The sequence below is a fragment of the Channa argus genome, chromosome 4 (genome assembly GCF_033026475.1).
Source record: "Channa argus isolate prfri chromosome 4, Channa argus male v1.0, whole genome shotgun sequence".
NCBI classification, from domain to species: domain Eukaryota; kingdom Metazoa; phylum Chordata; class Actinopteri; order Anabantiformes; family Channidae; genus Channa; species Channa argus.
The window spans coordinates 11,544,097-11,565,274 of NC_090200.1; the positions used below are offsets into that span (position 1 = coordinate 11,544,097).

Below are 21,178 nucleotides of genomic sequence, written 5' to 3' on the forward strand. Positions count from 1 at the left end.
AGGGCTTATTAAACATCAGGAGCAGTTATTGGTGTTTTGTTTGATCTGTTGTGACATTTAGGTGTTACTGCTGTCTTGGCCAGGTCTCAACAGGGATAACACTGACAAACGCAGGTTACAGAACATAAATTACAAAAACACTCCCTTCCACTCTGCTAAAACTTGGTATTGTTGTATTAAGGCACCACTTGAGAGATGATGTTTTGGCAGGTTGCCGATTGCAAAGAGACCATCACAGGTTTGATCCCAACAACAGTGAATAGTTGTCAACAGGCGTGGGCCCTGTTTAAGTGTCTTAATGCACTAAAGCCCTACCAGCTCCTTTTTTCATCTTGTTAAGAGCCATATGCGTAAAACAAAATTTCAATGAAGTGTTACTCAGAAGAGAGCCCTCAGCTGCAGTTAACGAAACCCAGAGACTCTCTGTACTCTCCAATTGTGTCTGTACAACCAGTGCCAGAAGAAGCAGCTGTGACAGTGCGTTGAAGTGTGTGTATGTGTGTGTCTGTCTGTCTGTGGTAAATGTGAGGTTCTGGTGACTGGGGAGAGGGCCAGGTGTTTGTTTATACTCACACCGCCATAAGTGGCCATAGTTGGGGCCCGCTGCTGGGCTGGGTTGAGCTTTAAGACCAGGCGACAGGGCTTTGTGTACAGAAGCTGCTCAGTGTGCTTACATTTACAGAACGTGTTCAAGTATCACACTGTCATTGTGCAAACAGACCCAAACAAGCCCCTGACAGATGCAGCCCACACAGTTCTTTGGAGGACTCAACACAAAACAAAACACTAAGCAGGGATTTTTTTTTTTTTTACAGTGCTGCTAACGCACTGCAGTAAACAATTTTATTTAGAAGTGAAAGTTGGATTTAACGGTTGCAGACTATTGTCGACAATTTTTAAACATGTCAGTTTTTGAACATGACATGGTGAGATATTGTCAAACAGGGGAGAAAATGTCGTTTGAAAGCTACTGCTGAAGTTTTTGACATTTAAATTCACCCAAACAGCGTTTGATCTGGTTAAGGAGAGGGCTCTCAGTGAAGGCCAGAGCTCCACACTAAAAAAAACCTTTGCTTTGTGCAAAGGCATCCAAGCTGAAACAGGAAATGGTCTTCCCAACTTGTTAGCCAAAAAACTAGAAGCAAAGTATTGTTGCCCTGTTAAATTATGATTTCCCAATAAAAGAAGAAGTCCAAATCATAAAGAATAAGACTAAAGGCCCTGGTTGCAGTACTCAAAATACACTGCCCCTACTGTCATCTTCAGTACGATTCTTAACCCACATGAGTATCACACTAACCAAATACTGTAGTACTTTCAATCTACCACGATAAGAGTGTGCTCTGTCACAAAGATAAACACTGTGTACACCTGACTGGATAAATGTATCATTGCTGGGCAGTGATTTTTATTTCCAAATTGAAAAACACACGTGCGCGCGCACACACACACAAAACATGGCAACATTTGGGGAAACAAGACATTTCTTCAAAACTATCTACCTAAATTAGTTTCTAAATTAATCCGAGGTGGGAAATAGGCCATGCAGTTGCAGAGTCATGGCTCATTTTACATCCAAAACACCTGATTGTTTTACAATAGGTAACAAGTTTCAGGGAGTTTGCAAAAGCAAGTAGCAATGAGTCATTTGTTAGATCTAAACGTTTGCTGCCTGGTCCAGTAAGTACATGAGTGAGCTGATTTTAATCTCTAATTCCAGATATTATGTTTGTTCTGAAATCTGAGGCCACTATACATATTCTGTTTCTATGAGGTTTGTATTTTCACATTTTGTAAAAAAAAGGAGGAGTATTCGAATACAAAATTGAAGGAAATAGGTTTTGTTAAATAGCTGTATTAATACAAAAAGAAAGAAACAAAATCCATTGTTGTTCTGTATGTATGTACACATACATACATACACACACAAACAGTCATCATTCTTTTGTATTGTCTAAACTCTTTTCAGTTTGTCTTTAAAATCAGATTTCAGACATGGCTTTCTAAAGTTGCCCTACACATGAATATTTAAGCTCAGGTTTGAGATCAGACAAATGTTCATATACAACATTTCAGTCTTAAGTTACCACTGTAAAACAACCACACACATCCACACAAACCTACAACCTACTCTGTGTACTAAGCTGTCCCACTGGTTTTGCGCACTACAGACATCTGTAACGCTGCTATGCACAGATGTATCCAAAGGCATCTATATTTGCAGACAAAGCTGGTCTCCATCAGAAGACTTTTGTGCCTGTGACACGAACTCGACAGGGGAGAAACAGAATAAGGTAGAAGAAACACAAAGAGACTCTTTCTTGCTGAGGCATCGTTAATATTTTAAAGACAGTGAGTATGTGCTGTCTAGTACAGCTTGTGCATTCACATCATAAAAAAATCCTGTATGCACAATAACTCATATTCAAGTCCACGTGAACATGCACAGCTGAAAGACTTCAAGCCTAATCTCCATTTTTTACCTCTTTAAAATTCATCAAAAAAGCCCGTTTTAACCTGATCTGCTCAACAATAGTCCAAACATGACGTCACAGTAATCACAAAGTAATTGTGAGGAATGAAATGTCTTCACTGATTCACAGTTAATTATGTTAAAATACATGTAGTTCACACTGAAAGTACTCTGATAAATTAGAACCCTGTGTTTATTCAAGATTGAATCCATTGGTGTGATTCACTAGCAAAACAAAAACTGCAGATGCAAACACATTTATTTGTGTGTTGATCTCTAATGATTCACTGCATGTGTATTAGCCCTGTCTGAAAACAATGAAACTCTGAGGTCGGCTTTTGCAAAACAAACTGCATCCAATCACAAACCCCACCACGAAGAAATATGTTTTCATGCACACAAAAACCTCCGAATGCACACAAATTGTCATCGGCCCTTACACAAATCTTACAACCTTCTCCACCCTAATCACATTTTCTCCCAAAAAGCACAAAAATCCTTAAAACCCCAAATTGTCCATTACCACATGCATACAGATCTTTGTGCATCAGAACCACGAGTCTGAGTCTTGTGCTATCTTCAGCCTTAATGTGCTGAGAGTTGATGTGCGTGTTAGTTATTCAGGTTAATGTGTTCGCCTGTGGGGCATATTTCCATTCTGGCTCCCATAGCACACACATCCTTTTCCAAACTGCTGCACCATTATTGTTCCCTTACGCTGATGTCTTTGGTAGAGTCACACTGCAGCCATTTTAAGAGTCTTCCTTAAAGCATCTGCACCACCCATATGTATAATGTTGTAGGATATGTCCTAATTAGTATGTTAAACTTATAAACGTATAACATAAACTTCGAGGAGTCAATCATATTCATCTTTTAATGTAATCCCTTTTTTAGAATTAAAGAATGTATAATAGAAAGCACAAACTAAAGGGAATGGGGCTGCATTTGATGGATCTACCATTTGAACAAAAGTGAGAGGGTGAAGATGAATAAGGTGCGGTATACGTACTGGAGAAAACAAATTACATAAAAAGAATATGTCACGAGTCTCTGAGTTACAGTTCAGGTACCTGCAGATGAGTGTTTCATGGTAAGGTTTGATGCTGGCACTGCGGTCTCTTCGGACGGGCCCAGGCTCAATGGTGGGCAGACCAGTGGCAGAGGTGGTGGTGGTCCATGTGGAAGAAATCCTTCTCAGGAGACCAGGGTGGAAACTCCGCCTCAGACGCTGTGCACATGGGAAATTGAAAACACACACACGCAAACACACACGCACACACACACAGAGTTAACACTAGAACAAACTTCTTATTGCTGTATTAAAAATGATTAAAATCTCCACTGATGATTAACTGCTAGAGTCAAAAAAACACGGCTGTAATCGTGTTTTCATTTAGATAAAATCTCTAAAAGTAGTCCCACCTGTAAGATAAAGCTAATGCTTATTCGCTTTGTCTCCAGTCCTATGGATCATCTAGATGAGACAGATCTTTCCTGCAGCTGCTCGAGTTGTAACAAATGATGCAACAGCAACCTGAAAATGTTTCATGATTTGGGGAAGTGGGGGTGTTTTTCTTCACTGGATCCCAGAATAACGAACACTGGGGTCATTACTGACTGGTGGATAGTAGCACACGGTTGTGCTAATATTGTTCCTCCTGGAACTTTATCAGATACTAGGTCAGCATTGCATTGCACAGATGCATTTCGTCGGAAGGATTCTGCCTCTCTGCTTCTCATTCTCTCTGTCAATCTGTTTTGTCTCCCACCCGCTCTCTTTATATCTGTTTTCTTTGCTCTTTCTCTTTGGTCTGTGCCCTTGTGATGCCTCCATCTGTTCAGAGCCATGCAGCAGCTTGGCACAGCAGCACTACACATGGCAAACTCTATCTCTCAGCTTTCTGCAGGGTGACCTAGTAAAGATCGCCTCAGAATCCTGAATGAGCCCATTCACAGCACAGCATTATATACTCAGCGCTAGCGCACTCATACAGTGTGTTGGTTTAGGGCACTTTAGGGGATGTGGTTCTCACTTTCTTTTAAGACCAATACAGACAGAATTTTTTTTTTTTTTTTTTTTTTTTATGTTAGAAGGCACAGAATTTAATTGCACATGCATACCAAAAACCTAAACTAATATGGACATGCACAAAATATTGTACATCAAAAAGTGGATTAGTGGTGCTATGGAAGTGATTTTGCAGCTCTATAGTTCTTTAATGATAGCCTTGCACACACACACACACAAAAATCAGTTGCTAAATAGAAAAACCAAGCCATGCTCAGAAAAACAAAGTTACAGCTGATGCCTGCTGCTGTCAGCGCTGATTCAACTCTGTGACTGGACTTATTTCTGCAAATTGCAATACCACTAATGTAATTTATATGCCCAGTTTCCCATGTGGCGTGGTTTGCGTAGGCCAAACCAAAACAAAACAAAAAAAGTTGCACAGCGCAGAACATAAGACAGCCATTCAAGGAAGAGAGAGGAAGTCTATGCTATAGCCCATCATTATATGAAAGCTAGCCATGGATCTGCAGCTACATTGCATTTTAACACAATTGAGGATGTCAAAACATCTCCTAGAGGAGGAGATATTATAGCCAGATTTAAGCAGAGGGAAGTCTTTTGGATATACACACGAGACATCATTGAACCCAGAGGCCTGAAAGGGGAATTTTCTCTAGCCTCATTCCTATGATTTACCTCATCAGTTCTGTATATTGACATTTAGGATTTCCTGCATATTTAGCACAATGTTTTAGAACCCTATCCTACAGAACCCTAACAATGAATGTAATTTTGCTGTATTGTTTGTGGAAAAAACTGCAATTATACTTTATCGTTCACAGAGACAGACAAATTGTTCAGTCTCTCACACGTGCATTCATAGCATTAGTAACCCTGTTAATGCTCTTTATAGTGTACCTTTACATTATCAGGGTGAGGTTTGTCTATCGTGAGTTTTATATTCAGTCTTTAGTTCTATTTTGCCTGCAATCTCTGTTCATTCCAACTGGTACTGTACTTGTTTTGTACATTAGCATTTTTCAATTTTGAACTTGTTTGTTTATCACAACTGTGACCACTCCCCCGGAAATCTACCCAACGCTATTTGCAGTGTTTCTAGGTCAGAAGGAAATACTGTGTAATGGATACTGAAGCTTCAATACTTACAACAAGAGTCTTGTGCTTTCAGATTTCCTGGAAGCTTTATATACAGTATGATATTACCAGTTTTGTGCTTTAATGTCTAATGTCTCTAATGTCAGTCATCAGTTTATGGAGTAAGGTCTGCACTGCAAAGTGCTTCTTCCTCTTGGCTAGTGTTTTTGTTTTGTATTTTGCTCATGTTTTTATCTATAACTTTGCAAATAACGAACATGAGATCAATGTAATTTGTTTTAATAAATAGTAGTATGTGCTCTGTCATTCACATTTTGCAGAGAATGTGCTTCTAATACAGTCGCATTTTTGCAGCTAAAGAAGATACATTTTGGAAAAGTGCTTAAAAGGCCTAACCAGCAAGCAGCAATCACAGGGCTTTTCACCCCTTTGCTAACCTCCTCTCTCAGTACTCCTGCTGTTCTCCTCCTGGGGAGTTAGACACAGTTCAGAGGCCTAATGAGCACAGCCTTACTGTCCACGTCATGAAACAGTTTGTCTTTTACAAAGTTCTGATGATGTAAGATACACACCAGCTGACACCATCGATTATGAACCAGCTTCCAAAGCAGTGAACATAGGTGTCTTCCTCAGACTAATAGCTGGATCCATAATTGTGGTGGGGGTCCTTTTTTGTTGACACTTTCCTCTTTGTAACGGTTTGAGACGTCCGTCCACTTTTATGTTTGCCTTCCCTCTTCTACTCAACTCACATAAACACATGCACACTGTCTGGCTCTGCACATCTGTCATGTTGACACAGCTGTGGCTATTACAGGGAGAACAGGGCTCCGAGCAGTTGACGCGCTCTATTTTTCTTCACTCAACTCTTTGAAAATACACTCCTTCATTTGATACTAAAAGCTCTTAGAGCAGGAAGCCCTCATTAGCTGAAACATGGGCTAAAAGATTAACATGTGCGGTGAGCACTGCGTGGTGTATAAATCATTTGACTTTTATAGGGTGGACCATATTTCCATTTAAGGATTATTTCACCTTTTTCCAAACCAAATTGTTTTGTGTCTGGGTCTTGACTACATCTGATGAACAGTTCTGACTTTTGATATTCAGGTGAAATATACCCACTTTCATCTCGACTACTTAGCACTGCATAACTTACAAGTAACGAGTAAATCACGACACTCTGTCTTTTTCATTTGTTTACCTTGTGGATAGATGTCTTCTCTCCTTTTTCTGGTCCTTCTTCTGAGTCGGAGCAGATGTAGGCATCGTTGGGGTTGAGCAGGGGAGCCGGGCGTGGCCGGTGCAGAGGCTGGAAGGTGAGCTGGGTAGTTAGCAGTTTGCTGACAGCCCGCAGGGAGGTGCAGGTGTTGGGAGGCAAAGAAGGGTCAGCCAACAGGTCTGTAATTAGTCCGTGGGCTTCTCCCATCACCGCTATGTCCACCATGACAGTGGTGCCTGATGACTATAAGAAGGGAGACACAGGGAGACAGAGAGACAAAAAATGAAATGTCATGGCAGCTATAGGTAAAGTGAGTTGATGCTAATTAATGGCTGCAGCTTCTTGTTGGCAGCCGTGAAGAGCAGGTGCACAAACTGTGTCAGCAGCTCCCTTGTGAGAACATAATGTGGTTAACGGTGACATTGGCATCACTTGTGTTGTTTATCCTACGGACCTGGCAGTCAAACTGGAGTTACAGAGTAGTTTATGATTTTGCACTAAGACAAACATCCTTACCCTTGAAAACTGTCTTGAAGTAGCGTGTTTACTTAAATAGACTTCTATTGTTGAGCACATTTCTGAGCTTTTTGTACTTAATGTGACTTAACTCTCTAATGGATTTTAAAACATGATGCATGTTAGCCTGTTCTTTGCTAACACAAAACCACCTGAGAGAAAGCTGAAACAATGCTTTCTCTCTGAGCACTGACTGCATATTAATGCATCAGTAAAACAGATCAAATATTGAAGTAAAACGTAATACAGAACTAATATACAATAATGTTCATGTTTCAGCTTGCATTCACTGGAAGCACTTTAACTTTTGATATCAATGTATTTACAATTAGGCTGATACATAAAGATTTGAAAGTTGCTGCAGTCTTCATGTAAAAGTAATTTTGGAGAAAAGTTGTACAATAGGTAAAATAAACATTGAGCAGGAGTTTTGGCCGATGTAAACCGTCATAACAGTTTTTTCAAATGTCAACATTCAGTAGCTTAGGGAGAAACCAACAAAATAAAGCAAATGATAACACTAAAATTCACTTCAACATTAAAAATAATAAAACAACTGATAATTGATTAAAACCACTATTACAGGAACTATTCAATAATATTATTGGTATGAGATTCTGCCAAGCGTTGTAGTTGTGTTATCACACACGCAGTCTCACATACTGTAAATGTGCACACCTACATGCACTCACACATCCAAGACATTTATTCTACACCTTATATGGCTACCTTTAGCTCAGGGAAAGCAAAAACACGAGGAGGAACAGGGAGTGGTACTTCACAGTAGTAGGAGTTGACTAGCAGCCTTTAAAAGTCCTCAGCAACAAAATGAAACATGTTCAGAACAGCTGTGAAGCACTTGCTTAATGCTTAATGAGTGGATTCATTAGCAATGTCCCAGCAGGAGCCTCACCACTGACTTCCTCACTCCTGACCTCTCAGACGGCCAACAGCCATCATCCGTTTCTGACCGACTGCCCCACGGCTTTGAAGGCACCAGCGTAGTGTGAGCCAGCCTTGTTTCACAGGGTAAAGTGAAATGTTCACAACTTACTCTTAATTGCTGTGCCCAGATCAGTTGAACGACCACAACTAAACACAGGTCAGTCTTGGCTGCAAGCTAATTTATCTAATAAGCTTGTGAGTTCCCTTTTCCCCCAAAGAATGTTATATGATTTTTCTCCCCCAATGTCCCATTCACTTTGACACCAGCCGCCAGGCAACCAAAATTATTCTGTTTACACTGGCTAAGTGGCAAGAGGTTGACCTGAACAACACATGTGTGAACACCCTTCATTTGTCTCCACTTGTGGGAACAGTGAAGGTCTTGCATTTTATTTTCCTAGTCACATCAAATAAGTTACTGTATTTATACAATTTTCCTTTTGGTCTGCAAAAATACAAAAGGTGTGTGTTCAGTGGGTTGCAGGGCCTTCCTCCACATAAGGTTATCCACATGTGATGACAAACATTTATTGATAGATTTGACATATTACCAGTGAGTAGACACAGTTAATGTCTTTTAAAGACACAGAGAGATCCACTGGGACATCTGATGGAAAATTTCTGGACAGACAAGCATTCTCTTGTATCTCATTTCTTCTTTTATTTATTTTTTTTCTCTTTTGCCTATTTCCTATTGGCTGCTCTGCTCTAATGCAAGCAATGACGATAAGATGTAAACAACTGTCTCTCGGCTAATTTACAGGCGGATTTAGGACTTTGCTAAAAAGGGGGTCAAAGGTAAATGTGGCTGCTGGTGAACATCTGGCTGGACGGAGACAACAACAGTGATCCTTAGGGGGCCTTAGCATCTCCAAACACACACATGTGCAGCGTCACCACCCCTAGTTCTCAGACCGCAAAAGTGACATGAAAACACAAGTAACATACACAAAGGCAAATATACAGCACAGTGACACTAACACATAAGCAACTACTAGATAAACATGTGCATCCAGAGCCTTGCGTCACCAAGCTTGACAAACTCCAAAATTGGACCTAAGGGGCCACAAAGGGGAAGGAATGATGAATGTGTTGGGTGTATTTTGTACTAGGAGTAAGCCACTTAATGCCCAAAAACCGACATGAAAAATAAAGTGTGGTGAAAGGCTCCAGGTGCATGGGTAGCAATTGAGACATGAGCTTTGAGTACACAGTGGGAATCTTGCTTCCCCTGGATTTGTACTATTCTTATTTGCCTGAAAAAGTGGTAAAAACCTATCTGTTACTATATGCAATCCTTGCTGCATAAGAAACATGTGCTGTTAAAAATATATATCTACCATTGTCTCCGAAAGCCTTCAACAGAGACAAGAAGTTAGAGTCTCCCAACCATCCCTGTTTAGGCTTTTATTTATCTTTTAAAAACTACATCTTGGCTGGAAGACAAGTTCTGATTTTCCTGCTCTTACAACAATATGCAACCTAAAACATCAAAAAATCATCAATGGACATCCTGTAAGAGATCACGTTGCAAGTAAGTTACATAATATCATGAGGTTATATAAGGATATTCTGTCAGGTTAGACGACCAGTTTCATTCATCAGCCATGGCCAACTCTGTAGCAGTAAGCTTCACTGTCTGAGAGGATAGAACTCAGATGAGCCACATACAGTGACCCCCGTCTGGGCAAAGGTACTGTGAGTATCACAGATAAAAGCTTTTAAACAGATGTTAAAATGGCGTGAATTCCTGAATATTTTTCTCTAATTACCATGGTGTATTTTCTTACCTTTGACATGCCTGCAGTGTTTGTAAATTACATCAAACCCTCAGATTGATATCTATATATATTGGGACTGTATGTCTTAAATTACTTATTTTCTAAATGGTTGCCAAAATATACATTATCTTTTTGTATTGTTGCCTTACACCACATTTATAGTAACACACATCCACATCTGGGAACTGTCAACAAGCCTCTGCCACTGGCTCACATTCCTCTCTATAGAGATTTTTCTGAGAAATACAACCTTCAGAGATAGTTAGGGATCCAGCTTCTCGCACAGTTGTGTGGAGGATTTATGGGAGTAACTACTTGAAATTGTGGAGAATAAAAGAAAAAAAGTCTCTTTGATCAGTGAAACAACAGCTTCCTTGTTTTTAAAATGATTCATCATCGCCCTGTTTTCAAGGGAGACATAAAAATCTTTCTTTTAAAGGCGATATAAGCAGATAGCCCCCAACCCCAAAAATTACAAAATAATAACAAAAATAATAATAACCGAAGAGTTAAATAAAAATATCAATGCCACGTCTCTATCGTAGATTCCATATACAACCAGTTAAGAACAAAGACTGAAATAAAGGGGAGACAGCTAGGCTGGCTCTGTCCAAAGGCAACACCACCTGCAAGGCCGGTCCACCTGCCAGCAGCTTTAAATCTCACAAATTAAACACTGTATAGTGTTTGTTTAATCCGTACCTTCAGGCAGAGCTAGGCTGGCTGTAAAATAAATGTATTTTTACTATGGAGACACAAGAGTGGAATTGATCCTTTCAGTTAACCCTCAGCAAGACAGCAAATAAGCGCATTTCTAAAGATGTCAAACTGTTGCTTTAAATAAGTGCTGGGGCCACACAACACTAGACAGTGTGTTGCACTTTAGTGTGTTGTGTTTATAGATGTTAAATACCCTCAAGGGCATTTTAACAGTGGGATAATTTAGAGTAAGATTTATCCTCTTTTTAAATGCATGGGACTGTTTTGTACCATTGAAGATTAAACCATAGTGACCTTCTTCAATCCAAGTAGAAACAATTTAGAGTATGTGGATTCTTTCCTGTTGCAGCCATTTGGTGTTTTTTTACAGTACGTGGCCAAACCTTAGCAGAAGAAACACTGCTTTTAAAACACAGGAAAGCACCTGATTTGACAGACGCCAGCTCTTTGCACACCCATTGATACCCCTAATCTGGCCAATGCCAGCACCTCTGGTCACAAAATTACCACAAATCAGTGTGATATCTGGTCACAAACCCACAGCTTTTGTTGACATTCTACATTCAATAAAAAATGGCTAGTAGTGTCAATAAACAGTTTTTATGACTCCTACGTAAGCCAATTCATACACTAAACTGTGCAAGAACGTTTTGTTAAAATGTTTTACTATGAATAACAACCATGTACATGATCAATGCTCTTAACTGCCTGTGAGAACATAGTTTGGAACAGCACATTAATAGACATGCCATAGATTAACACTCGCTCAGAATTTCATGTAAACCAAACTGAGGGCCAGTCAAAACAAACCAGCAATCACTCCTTAAGAGTGAAAAGCTGTTTGTCCACACAGACTCACTGTACTCTAGCCCCTGCTTAGCTGTGTCTGTTAATTTAGTTGCAGTACGAACACCGAATATGGACCACATATTAATTGCAAATAATTTTTGTGCTGTTTTAATGTATCAAGCCACTTGCAAATTCCAGACTAGACTTAGCTAAACCTTCTTTTAAAAAACCCAGCAAATATGTGCACATACAAAATATAAATTTCTCATGTGAAATATCATTTACTTCAATCATTGCAACAACACTGGGAGATGAAAATCTGATTACTTGAGTTCCTGCTGTGTCCACATGTATTTGCCAATAACTGCAGAAGATAGATGAGGTGCATTTTGTGCAACAAACAAAACACTGATCCTACTGTCTACTGGCAATAATTAATGGATACACAGACACGGAGGTCACATATTTGTAATTTCTGAGATGGTCCACTACATGCCCTTTGAACCCTTGGTTCCCTTGTCTAAACATACAGTCCTCTAAGCCTCTAGTAAAACACTGGTGATATGTGGCCTTCTTAAAATTGTGCAGTGGTGAGAATATAATGTATCCCAGAGGAGAGCTAGGGACCGGACAAATGCCTCAGGGGTCTACTGGAGAATGGCATTTGATTCTCCTAGTAAATGCATTTTAATAATGTAAGCAGTCCTGGTTCTTCATAAGGCACAGATACACACACTGCAGTGCTTATCCTGCAATTAACCCCACACACAAACTATCACACTGTGATACAGGAATCTGCTGAGCAAGTAGCTGGTGCAAATATTAAAAAAAATAAATTTCTAAAGTGCGTCCGTTACTTTGTTTTTCGTTAATTAAATCTTTGCAGAACTCCCAGCATGTTTAAAAAAATGATTACTATGCACTTTTCTCTTTCAGTGTAATGGCCCTGATTATGTCTGTCGAGATGGATTAGTTGAAGAGGCTGAACGGGAGCCTGGGAGATGGTGGTGTTCTCTACTTAGAATAACAGAGCAATGATACAGTGTGAATCACAGCATAACCGTTACATAAAACCCCACCGAGACACTCCGCGCTCCCTGCATCAGCTCCTGCAGCCAAAACTACGTCCAGCAGCACTACACTTCCCCCTCTTCCCCAAACAACTCTCACCCCCACAGTGACCCAGCTCCCCTTACAAGCCCTCTGTCAGCTAAGACTGAAGTTGTGCTAAGCCAGACCATGGGCTGTGGCCAGGTTACAATTACACGCTATTATATATTTTATTAAAAAGGGAGGTGTTTGGGGATGTGGGGAAGAACCTCCCCCCCCCCCGACAAAAAAACTGCCTCATTAAAGTTTTAGTGGGAAAGGTCAGGCCAATTGACCCCTAACATGCAGCCATCTCATCTCCAAGGAGAGGTTTGTTTTTCCTTCACAATATTTCAGGGTGTTTGATTCCAACAAAGGAGCCAACTAAGATTAAAAGAACAGAGGTACAGAGACAAACACACATGACTGGTAGAGGCAGAAGCACATACAGGTGTCATCAGCACTCCAGTGGGCATGGTTGCAAGGTTTTTAAAATCTTGCTAACTGAACAGGCACACTACAACAAAAACCCAAGTTAAAATGTCATTTAATTCTGCAGTTTTTCTCAGAGTTTTTTTGTGTGAAGCTCGATAACAGTGTCTATATCATTTGTGACAGATGACAGTCAAAAAGAGCAGGTACTTAAATGTTTTAATCGTCTTTTAGCTTTAAATGTTGTCTTGCCACAGGGCCTAATTTAATGATACAGTACTTCACTAGTCATGATGGGACCAAACAGTAAAAGAGCAGTGACCTATTTCCACTCTCACACCCGCAGATTAAGAAACACTGATCTCAAGTGATCTCAGTCATTTTGAGAAATCTTTAACATGACTGCGAAGTCATGGCTTGTCTGCCTCATAGACCACTCTTCCAGCCTTTCTGTAATTTAGAATAACAGTCACAAGATATGGGCCTACAAGCACTCTTTTCTCCAATAATCTCCCCGGGTAATGTTCCAAAACCAATGTGTTTTCAAGTCAAATACAAATATTTAAATAGCTCTTTCCATACATAAGTTTACTGTCAATCCTTAAGCTAACATATCCACTGCAAGCTCTGGCCCAAGGGGGAAAGAAAGATGTGGTTTTGGAAAATGAGCCTGCTGATGTGTGTGCTGTTGGTGAATATAACAAAGTGAAGATCAATCAACTGCTCTGATCACCGGCTAAAGTGAGGTGTGTGATTTAAACGCAGTAGGCACAGTAAAGCACAGCCAGGCTCACTGACCATCAACCCGACCCACGAGAGCACACCTAAGGGAAAACAGTCAGGAGATGGCGAGAAATGGCAACGCAAGTCTAGACTTCTTATACTTCTCATCAGTCTTTGGATCATTACAGGATTCCACTGATGAATGCACTGCGTACCCAAATGTAAAAAAGACAGAACTGACCACTGAGCTGAAATGGCAGCTTAGGGAGGGCATCGATCAAAAAATATGTGCTTGCCTACCAACCCCACATAAATTGATTTGAGCCTCAGACAATATTTCAAAAGAGTAACATGCTATTTGAGCATTTCTCTGCTCTGCAGGGATAACACTTGAAGGCAGATTTTGGGAACAGATATACTGTTCTATGAGTCTTAGCATCCGGGAAATTATACAGTGTAAAATTTGATTTCAAGCCAATCCTGCGCTGCACAGTTATGATTGCGATTCATGAAACATCCCCTAATTTTCTTGCCAACCACAACTTTGCGGCATTTACCACTACCCAAGCGTTGTCATCATAGATGTGTTGTCATTTCTATAGGATGTCCTTCTAATGGGAGAACCGTCAGAAGAGAACACACACCTACTGTAGAGTATATAGCCACCCTAAAGTGTTTGTTCTTCATGTACTCCAGAGTCCTGCCCTTAAACTCTGTAACAGCTCTCAAGCACACACACACACACACACACACACACACACACGCACACACACACAAGCACACACGCACACACACACATTAAGAAGGTAATCTCAAGGATGGGGCTGTGTGTAACCGCCCTCTGCAAGCTGTGTCCCCTGTGCCAAGTCTTTCTAGTTTCAATTCCCTGACCTTTAATAGCTTGTGCAGCCAAATCACAGAGCTGCATCCTCAGCCTAAGAGAGTACAACAAGGTGCTGTCACCTCTGAACATGCTGTTTAACCATGGTTAAAATGAGTGTGTGAAAAGCCCCTATTAGTGGCTGGACTTTTCTTTTTTGCATCATTTATGAGGTGTGTGAGTGAGTGACAGACACAAGGGAGCTGTGTGTGTGCATTTTCCTGTCAACTGTTTATGATTATTATTACTACTAGTGTGTCTTTTTGTGTGCACAGTGCTAACCTGTGATCCTCGGGAGCCTCTCTTGTGGTCCCAATCTGAGCGGGGGAGTATCTGTGGGAAAACAGAGACAGAAGCATGTTCAAACTACAGTCCGGCACATCCTGTTTCTGTTAGCGGCCTACATCCGAGGCTAAACCATAATGGAGATATACTGCGCTGCAGATGAAAAGAGGAGGAGCAGGGTCAGTGATGCAAAGAGTTGAGGAAGTGTCGAGGGCATGGAAACACTCATAAATGTAAAACAATATATATAAAAAATAAGGCACATAAAGCACAGACATCAGGTTTGGTTTACTTTTCGCTCCTATTCACTGCCACTGGGCTGGTAGAGGCTGAAGATTTTTATGCTATCTAATTACCAACCACTGTGCCCTCCCACAGACCTCATAAACCCGTTTTCTACTTTCATGGGAGTCACCAAATGCATTTTTGCAGCTCTGTCACAGGTTTTTGGAGAACATGTTGGAGGAGAGCCCCCCTCCAACTGGGCATACAAGCCAAATTGATAATTCAGGAGTAATTTACTGTATCAGCTGAGGTCACTGAGTTGTGCCATGCTGTGTGTGAAAACATTACGAAGAAACAGTTGGTTTTAGTCACCAGTGCGATGGGCTTCTCTGGACAGCAGTGATGTTCTGTGGAGTGTTTTCCCACAGTGCTGCTTGATACTAAACAAATACAATAGTGGAGTTACTGCTCACGTTCCCTTGTTATAAGGTACTTTAGGCTGTAAAATCTTGCCTATAAAAAGCAGATATGTTTACCCATTTTCCCAATGGTGCCTAACCATGCAGATACTGTAGTTTTAGTGTTACCTGCTAGTGTTTTTTAAGTTTTCCGGCCACACTGCTTCCTCCAACTATCCACTTCAATAGATGTGAACCGAAAATGGGGTTTTGTTGCTCACAGCATTAGGAATGAAATCTGAAAAATTCACTAGCTCTGGTTCTCTTGTTCTGAACGCCTTGAGCAAAAAGTTTTTTTTTTTATCGTTTTGTTTTTTTGTCTGATTTGTTGGATACTTTCTGGAACAGCATGGCTGCAGCTCCAACATGGCAACTTAGAGAGTAAGAAAAGAAAACTGGCACTGCAATGCACACTGTACTCATCCATGAAGAGTAATGGGTTTTCCACAGCTTGACATTTAGAAGGTTGTAAAACAATACAGTATAAGGGATTTGCCCTTCCTCAACAAACATCCTCATCTCATTCTTTTATCCTCAATTTTCTATCCAGAGCACCACAGCTATGAAGAGCCTGGATTCTCCAATCATCAGCACGATAATATGTGAGTCAATTTAGGCTCCATCACACATGCACATACCTTCTCAAGCATAAAAATAACCACACTCGATGGAAAAGAATGTCAACAAGCAATCAACTGTGTAAAAGGCTCTTGTATGATGTAAATTATTGTAAATGATAATACTGGCCAGCTAGGGGCTGTGTGTCTTATTCTTTACTGCTCCGACGACAGGGCTTTGCTTTTACAGGAAAGGGAGCTGTCAGCGGGCTTGGTTGCCGCAGAGGCCTGCTCCATTAGAAAGTCCTAGAATCAGTGAGGCTTTGCAGGCGCACATGCATAAACTGCCTTTTCGTTCTTACAATCTTATGTAACCCAACATTTCATCTCTCTGCTCCGAGAGACAGACCCAGACTACACAGAAATCTACATTCCCCCTTTGATGTGACAAAACAAAAAAGCCCCACAAAATCAAAGCTGAGCATAAAATCTGAGTGATGCTGATAACTTCACAGGCCACAGTGGAGTTAATTTCCTCTGAGACTGGCTCTAAAGATGTGATAAACAAATAAATGTGAATGTGTACTACTTACTTACTAAACCAAACAGTGGATTCAGTCGGGTGCTGCTGTGTTTAAATTCTTTTTTCAGTGAAGGTTGTATAAATTCAAAGTTTTAGCCCTTTTAAACTTCAAATCCCCAGTAACAGAATAAATGAGAAATTTAAAAAAAACCTTATTTTGTTTCCAAGACAAAAAAGCAAGTTTATCAGAAATCAAAAATGCCAAACGGACAATAACTTCACAGATGCTATAACATAAACATTTCACTACTAAAAAAAGAAAGATTACAAGACATAAGAGTCTATATATCTTCTGTTGGAGTCAGCTAATAATTTTCATAACGATGAAAACCAGAAAAACAAAAGGTCTTGTTCAAGCTTTATTACCTTGTTTTGCTTCGGGAGAATAGAGAAGAGTGATGTAAGACTGTACCTAAAACATATGACAGCTCGCTGCCAATATAACGTCTGAAGAGGTAAAACCACAGATGAGTGATTTATTAGATATCTTTTGGTTTTTCATGGACACCCTCCAGGCAGCATAACACAGACAAAGCAGTAAAATTTCCAAATGGATTTGTTTTTGTCCTAAAGCTCCAGTGCACCTACTGGGAAAAATAACAACTTTGTAGAAGTTATGCCCTTTGTTTCACCCTCTGCTAGATTCATTGTGCCGCCCCATGACTTAGAAAAAAACAGGTCTAGCGGTGGCTTTCCATCATTTACAGTAACACTCATGGTTAAAAAGAGACTGAAACCAGTCTTCGGCAGGAAAAAATGCTTTGTGTCTTTGTGTCAGGTTTGTCTTTCAATCATGGCACTATAGCTACCAGAGTAACATGACACACTCAGTGGGGTTGAAGATATTTTTATGGGCCTCTTTACTATTGTAAATGCATTCTGAAGGTTTACGGTACTTTCATGATCCAGAGTGATGCTGGTGAAGAACCAAGCAAGAGAAAGAAGTCAAAACAGTGCAGTTTAGCTACACGTGCATAGAGGGTGAAGCCAAGAAAAGGACTTTTTTTATATACATTAGAAATAAGAATAACTTAAAAACTTACTGAACTCCATCTTCACTTTTATATTCCAAATGGGTCAATTTGAATTATTTTCAAATGGATATTTTATTTTTTCCAATGTTTTGTCAGTGTTCACATGGAGTGGCAGACATGGGAATTTTTCCATTACTACTTCCGTCTGGTTTTTAGATTTTATGCAATGTAAATCATGTCATTTGGTGGTTTCATTTGGCAAAGGTAGTTTATTAGTTCTTATGACAACACAGTCATACTGGCGTCATCTGTTTGTTAATGTACAGTATGTGTGAATGTGTGATGCTTGGCCTGGTAAAGTAGAAAGGATACAGTAGGATTGCCGCTGAAACAAAAGAGTGCCAATTAAGATTTATCTGATAATAAAGATAAAGATGATAACTGTATTTTTCTTAACTAGATGTGAATGTAAATGTACATAAATATGTAAATAATAATTCAAAAATATGAAGAATGCAGCGAACAAAAATATAGCCACTGCTTGAATAACTAAACTGCAGTTTCATGACTTAAACTAGTGCCAGCCACGTAAACTCCCAGCCTTCCTCTCACCCAGAGTGCTAAGAGGGCAGCAGTGTGAATGCCAGTGTGCAGCCATGCCCTGTCCACCATCGTGGCTCTGAGCCACAGCCCACAGCAAGCTGTCATGCCTCTGAGGTGCTGGGTAAACACCACGGTGTCAAAGCACAAACAAACTACTGGAATATGCTTGTTGTTTAACTTGCTGCCGCCAGTAACCAGTTGAGAACCACTTCCCTGTGGGTGTGAAGTGGAGCTACGACACCAGCACCTACTACAGGTGCTCAATTTTCACTCTGATCATCCTGAAGCCTCACAATGAGCCTGACCCACTGTCATCAACTAACTGCAGAGTGCTTTTCTAAATTGGTCTAGAAAGAGAACCAGAATGAGCTTTGTCTCAATATAACTCAGTGCAAGAGAACCGCTAGCAGTGTTTCTTAATGATTCATTCATGACTTGGGCTTCATTCGTTTTCCTCCTCTGCCTCCCGCGTCCTATTTTGTCCCTCATTACTGGCTTCATATGACTGTAGTTGATGTGTGTCTACTTGGATCTTCAGTAGCTGTGTTACATTGTTAGTGCACTAGATATACTGGGACCCAGATTCAGTGTCCATTGAAGACGCAGTTAGAAGAAGTGCAGACTAGAGATCTACTGGTTGGAGCAGAGGGAAGGTGAAACGAGAGAGTGCTGATCTTTCACTAGGGTTGGGTTAATTAAGGCAGTATTGAAGAACCAGATAAGTCTGCAAGATTTCCAATCAGCTTGGCCCAAGGGTTTTATGCACCACCTCTCTGTCCAATTAAACTTGCTACGCTCACTTACAGTAAGGTCTGCAAAGTCATAAATTCACACACATGCCTAAAGCACATAAATGCAGACACACATGCACTCAGATTCACACCCACTGCCTCGAGATCTCTGAAAATGTTCCTACTTATTTCTCCATTTTTCTTTAATCACTGCTCTCTGTCAAAGATATTCTGACATCAGCAGAGTTTGACTCACACATCCCTGTCCTCACTTTCAGTTCAGCTCACATGAAGAAATTAGATCAGATTCTACTAAGTCTGACTATATGAAGCCTTCAAAAATGGTAGTGGCTTAGCTGTAAGGACGCCGTCAAGGCAACAAGCAAAGATCCTTAAACTCACCTCCACGGATGTTAGAGCCACAGTAAAGTCTGTATAGCGCAGGTGAAAGAGGTGTAATCTTATTTTGCACCTGCAGATGGAGGTATTCTCATGATTAGTATCATTTAGCTGTTTCTCCAACATTCATCTGAGAAAATGTGCTCTTTGTTTTATGATGACAGCTTTGAAAATCATGACAATGTATATTTACAGAATTTCCTTGTTGGGTAATTTGTTGTAGCGGATGGAATAAAGTACATATTTTTAAAAAAAAAAACATCGTAGTATCATTTCCTTTTATTAATGTGCTGAAACCTGTGGTTTACCTTGCAGTCTTACTGTATTTCTCACTCTGAAGTATAAAGATACAGGCTACCCAGGTAAAAAAGATTAGCTTGTGTTTCTTTATAACTGTCAGCTTTAGAGATTTCAAAATTTAGCATTAGAGCTGCAGAAAAAGACAATGCCTGCTATGAAAATTGACAACATCACTAATATTATGACAGAACTGAAAAAAAAACAAACGTAATCAGAGAAACACATTGGTGTCTTTTATATACTGAATTTAATTGGACACAAAGCAAAAGTAATATAAGCAGGCAAATGGAAACCAATATTAAACTTCTAAGAATTAATAGGGGTGTGTACGGTGTAAAGTTAAACTGCAGGAACAGACTGTGGAAAGGCTCGGTTCCAGGCACAAATGTCTGACCTGAACTGTCTGACTCTTTGTCCAGGTGATTCCACAAACCTTGCCCTCCTCCTCCTCGGTCATATCCACCCTAAGCACAGCAGCCATTAGCTGGTAGGACACCTATAAATCCTTCCCTGCCTGCCAGCTGGGAGGAGAGTATAGAGAGTCATTCCTATTCACGCTGGCTAATGTTTTACAGGTTTTACCGTGGGGGTCAGCATCGTGGGTTGGTCATTTGCGTCATCACTGGAGGGAAGGGAACTATTGAGGTGGGCTGCCAAAGCGCAGGGGGCCATGTGCAGGGAATGAGGAACACACTTGTGTGTAGCAAAGATTAACATATGCACATCTAAAAGCTGCTTGGCATCCACACTCTCACATGCTACTAAGCACACACAGACCTAAGAAGAAAAAAACTACACTTGTATATGCATTAAAAAGGCTCACATGCACCACACCAGCACTGTATCTGCACCGTGGCTGCTGGTTACCCCTCCCTGATTCTTTACTTTTCAACTCAGCCTCCTTCCCATTTCTGAAGTGTGACTAATGGGATTTATCGTCTTTATGTTTCCCGTGAGAGACTTAGTCTGATCCTAGGAGAAGCCCAGTGTATGAGTCTCTACTAGAGATAGATCTGTCCTTCCCCAGAGTGGAAGCCCAGGCCACAAAGATGCCGTGACCCAGAGAAAGCCTCAATGGGCATACCCCATATTCTGACCTCAAAAGCTGTCAAACATGGTGGCATGAAAAGCAAAAACCTCCTCCTGAAAGCTTATATGGCTTTATCTCTCAAACCGCAGCCAGTGGTAGCATTGATAAAAAGGATCTTCTTTTATACTTTTTTGTAAATTTACACGTGCACATGCTGTTTCTCCTTGCTGATGAGCTCTGGCCGACTCTCCTCTAAGCAGTCAGGTTCCCAGCTCCACACATTCAGCTGTTAACCAGAAGGGATCTGGCTGGGTAGACCTGGCAGCCCACCTC

The 21,178-nt window shown here is 40.5% G+C and overlaps 1 protein-coding gene across 3 annotated transcripts in view; it reads right to left on the bottom strand.

The window, feature by feature from the left end:
• Positions 1–21,178, bottom strand: part of LOC137125829 (cGMP-inhibited 3',5'-cyclic phosphodiesterase 3A-like) — a 64,736-nt gene that overhangs the window by 14,706 nt on the left and 28,852 nt on the right. For 2 of the 3 annotated variants that reach the window (XM_067501934.1, XM_067501933.1), the window contains exons 2-4: positions 14,983–15,033; positions 6,808–7,068; positions 3,547–3,704 (exon numbers count right to left, since the gene is read on the bottom strand). In XM_067501934.1, the coding sequence (XP_067358035.1) occupies positions 3,547–3,704; positions 6,808–7,068; positions 14,983–15,033 (470 nt within the window). The remainder of the gene's footprint in view (positions 1–3,546; positions 3,705–6,807; positions 7,069–14,982; positions 15,034–21,178) is intronic. The other variant, XM_067501935.1, reaches the window with a different exon arrangement.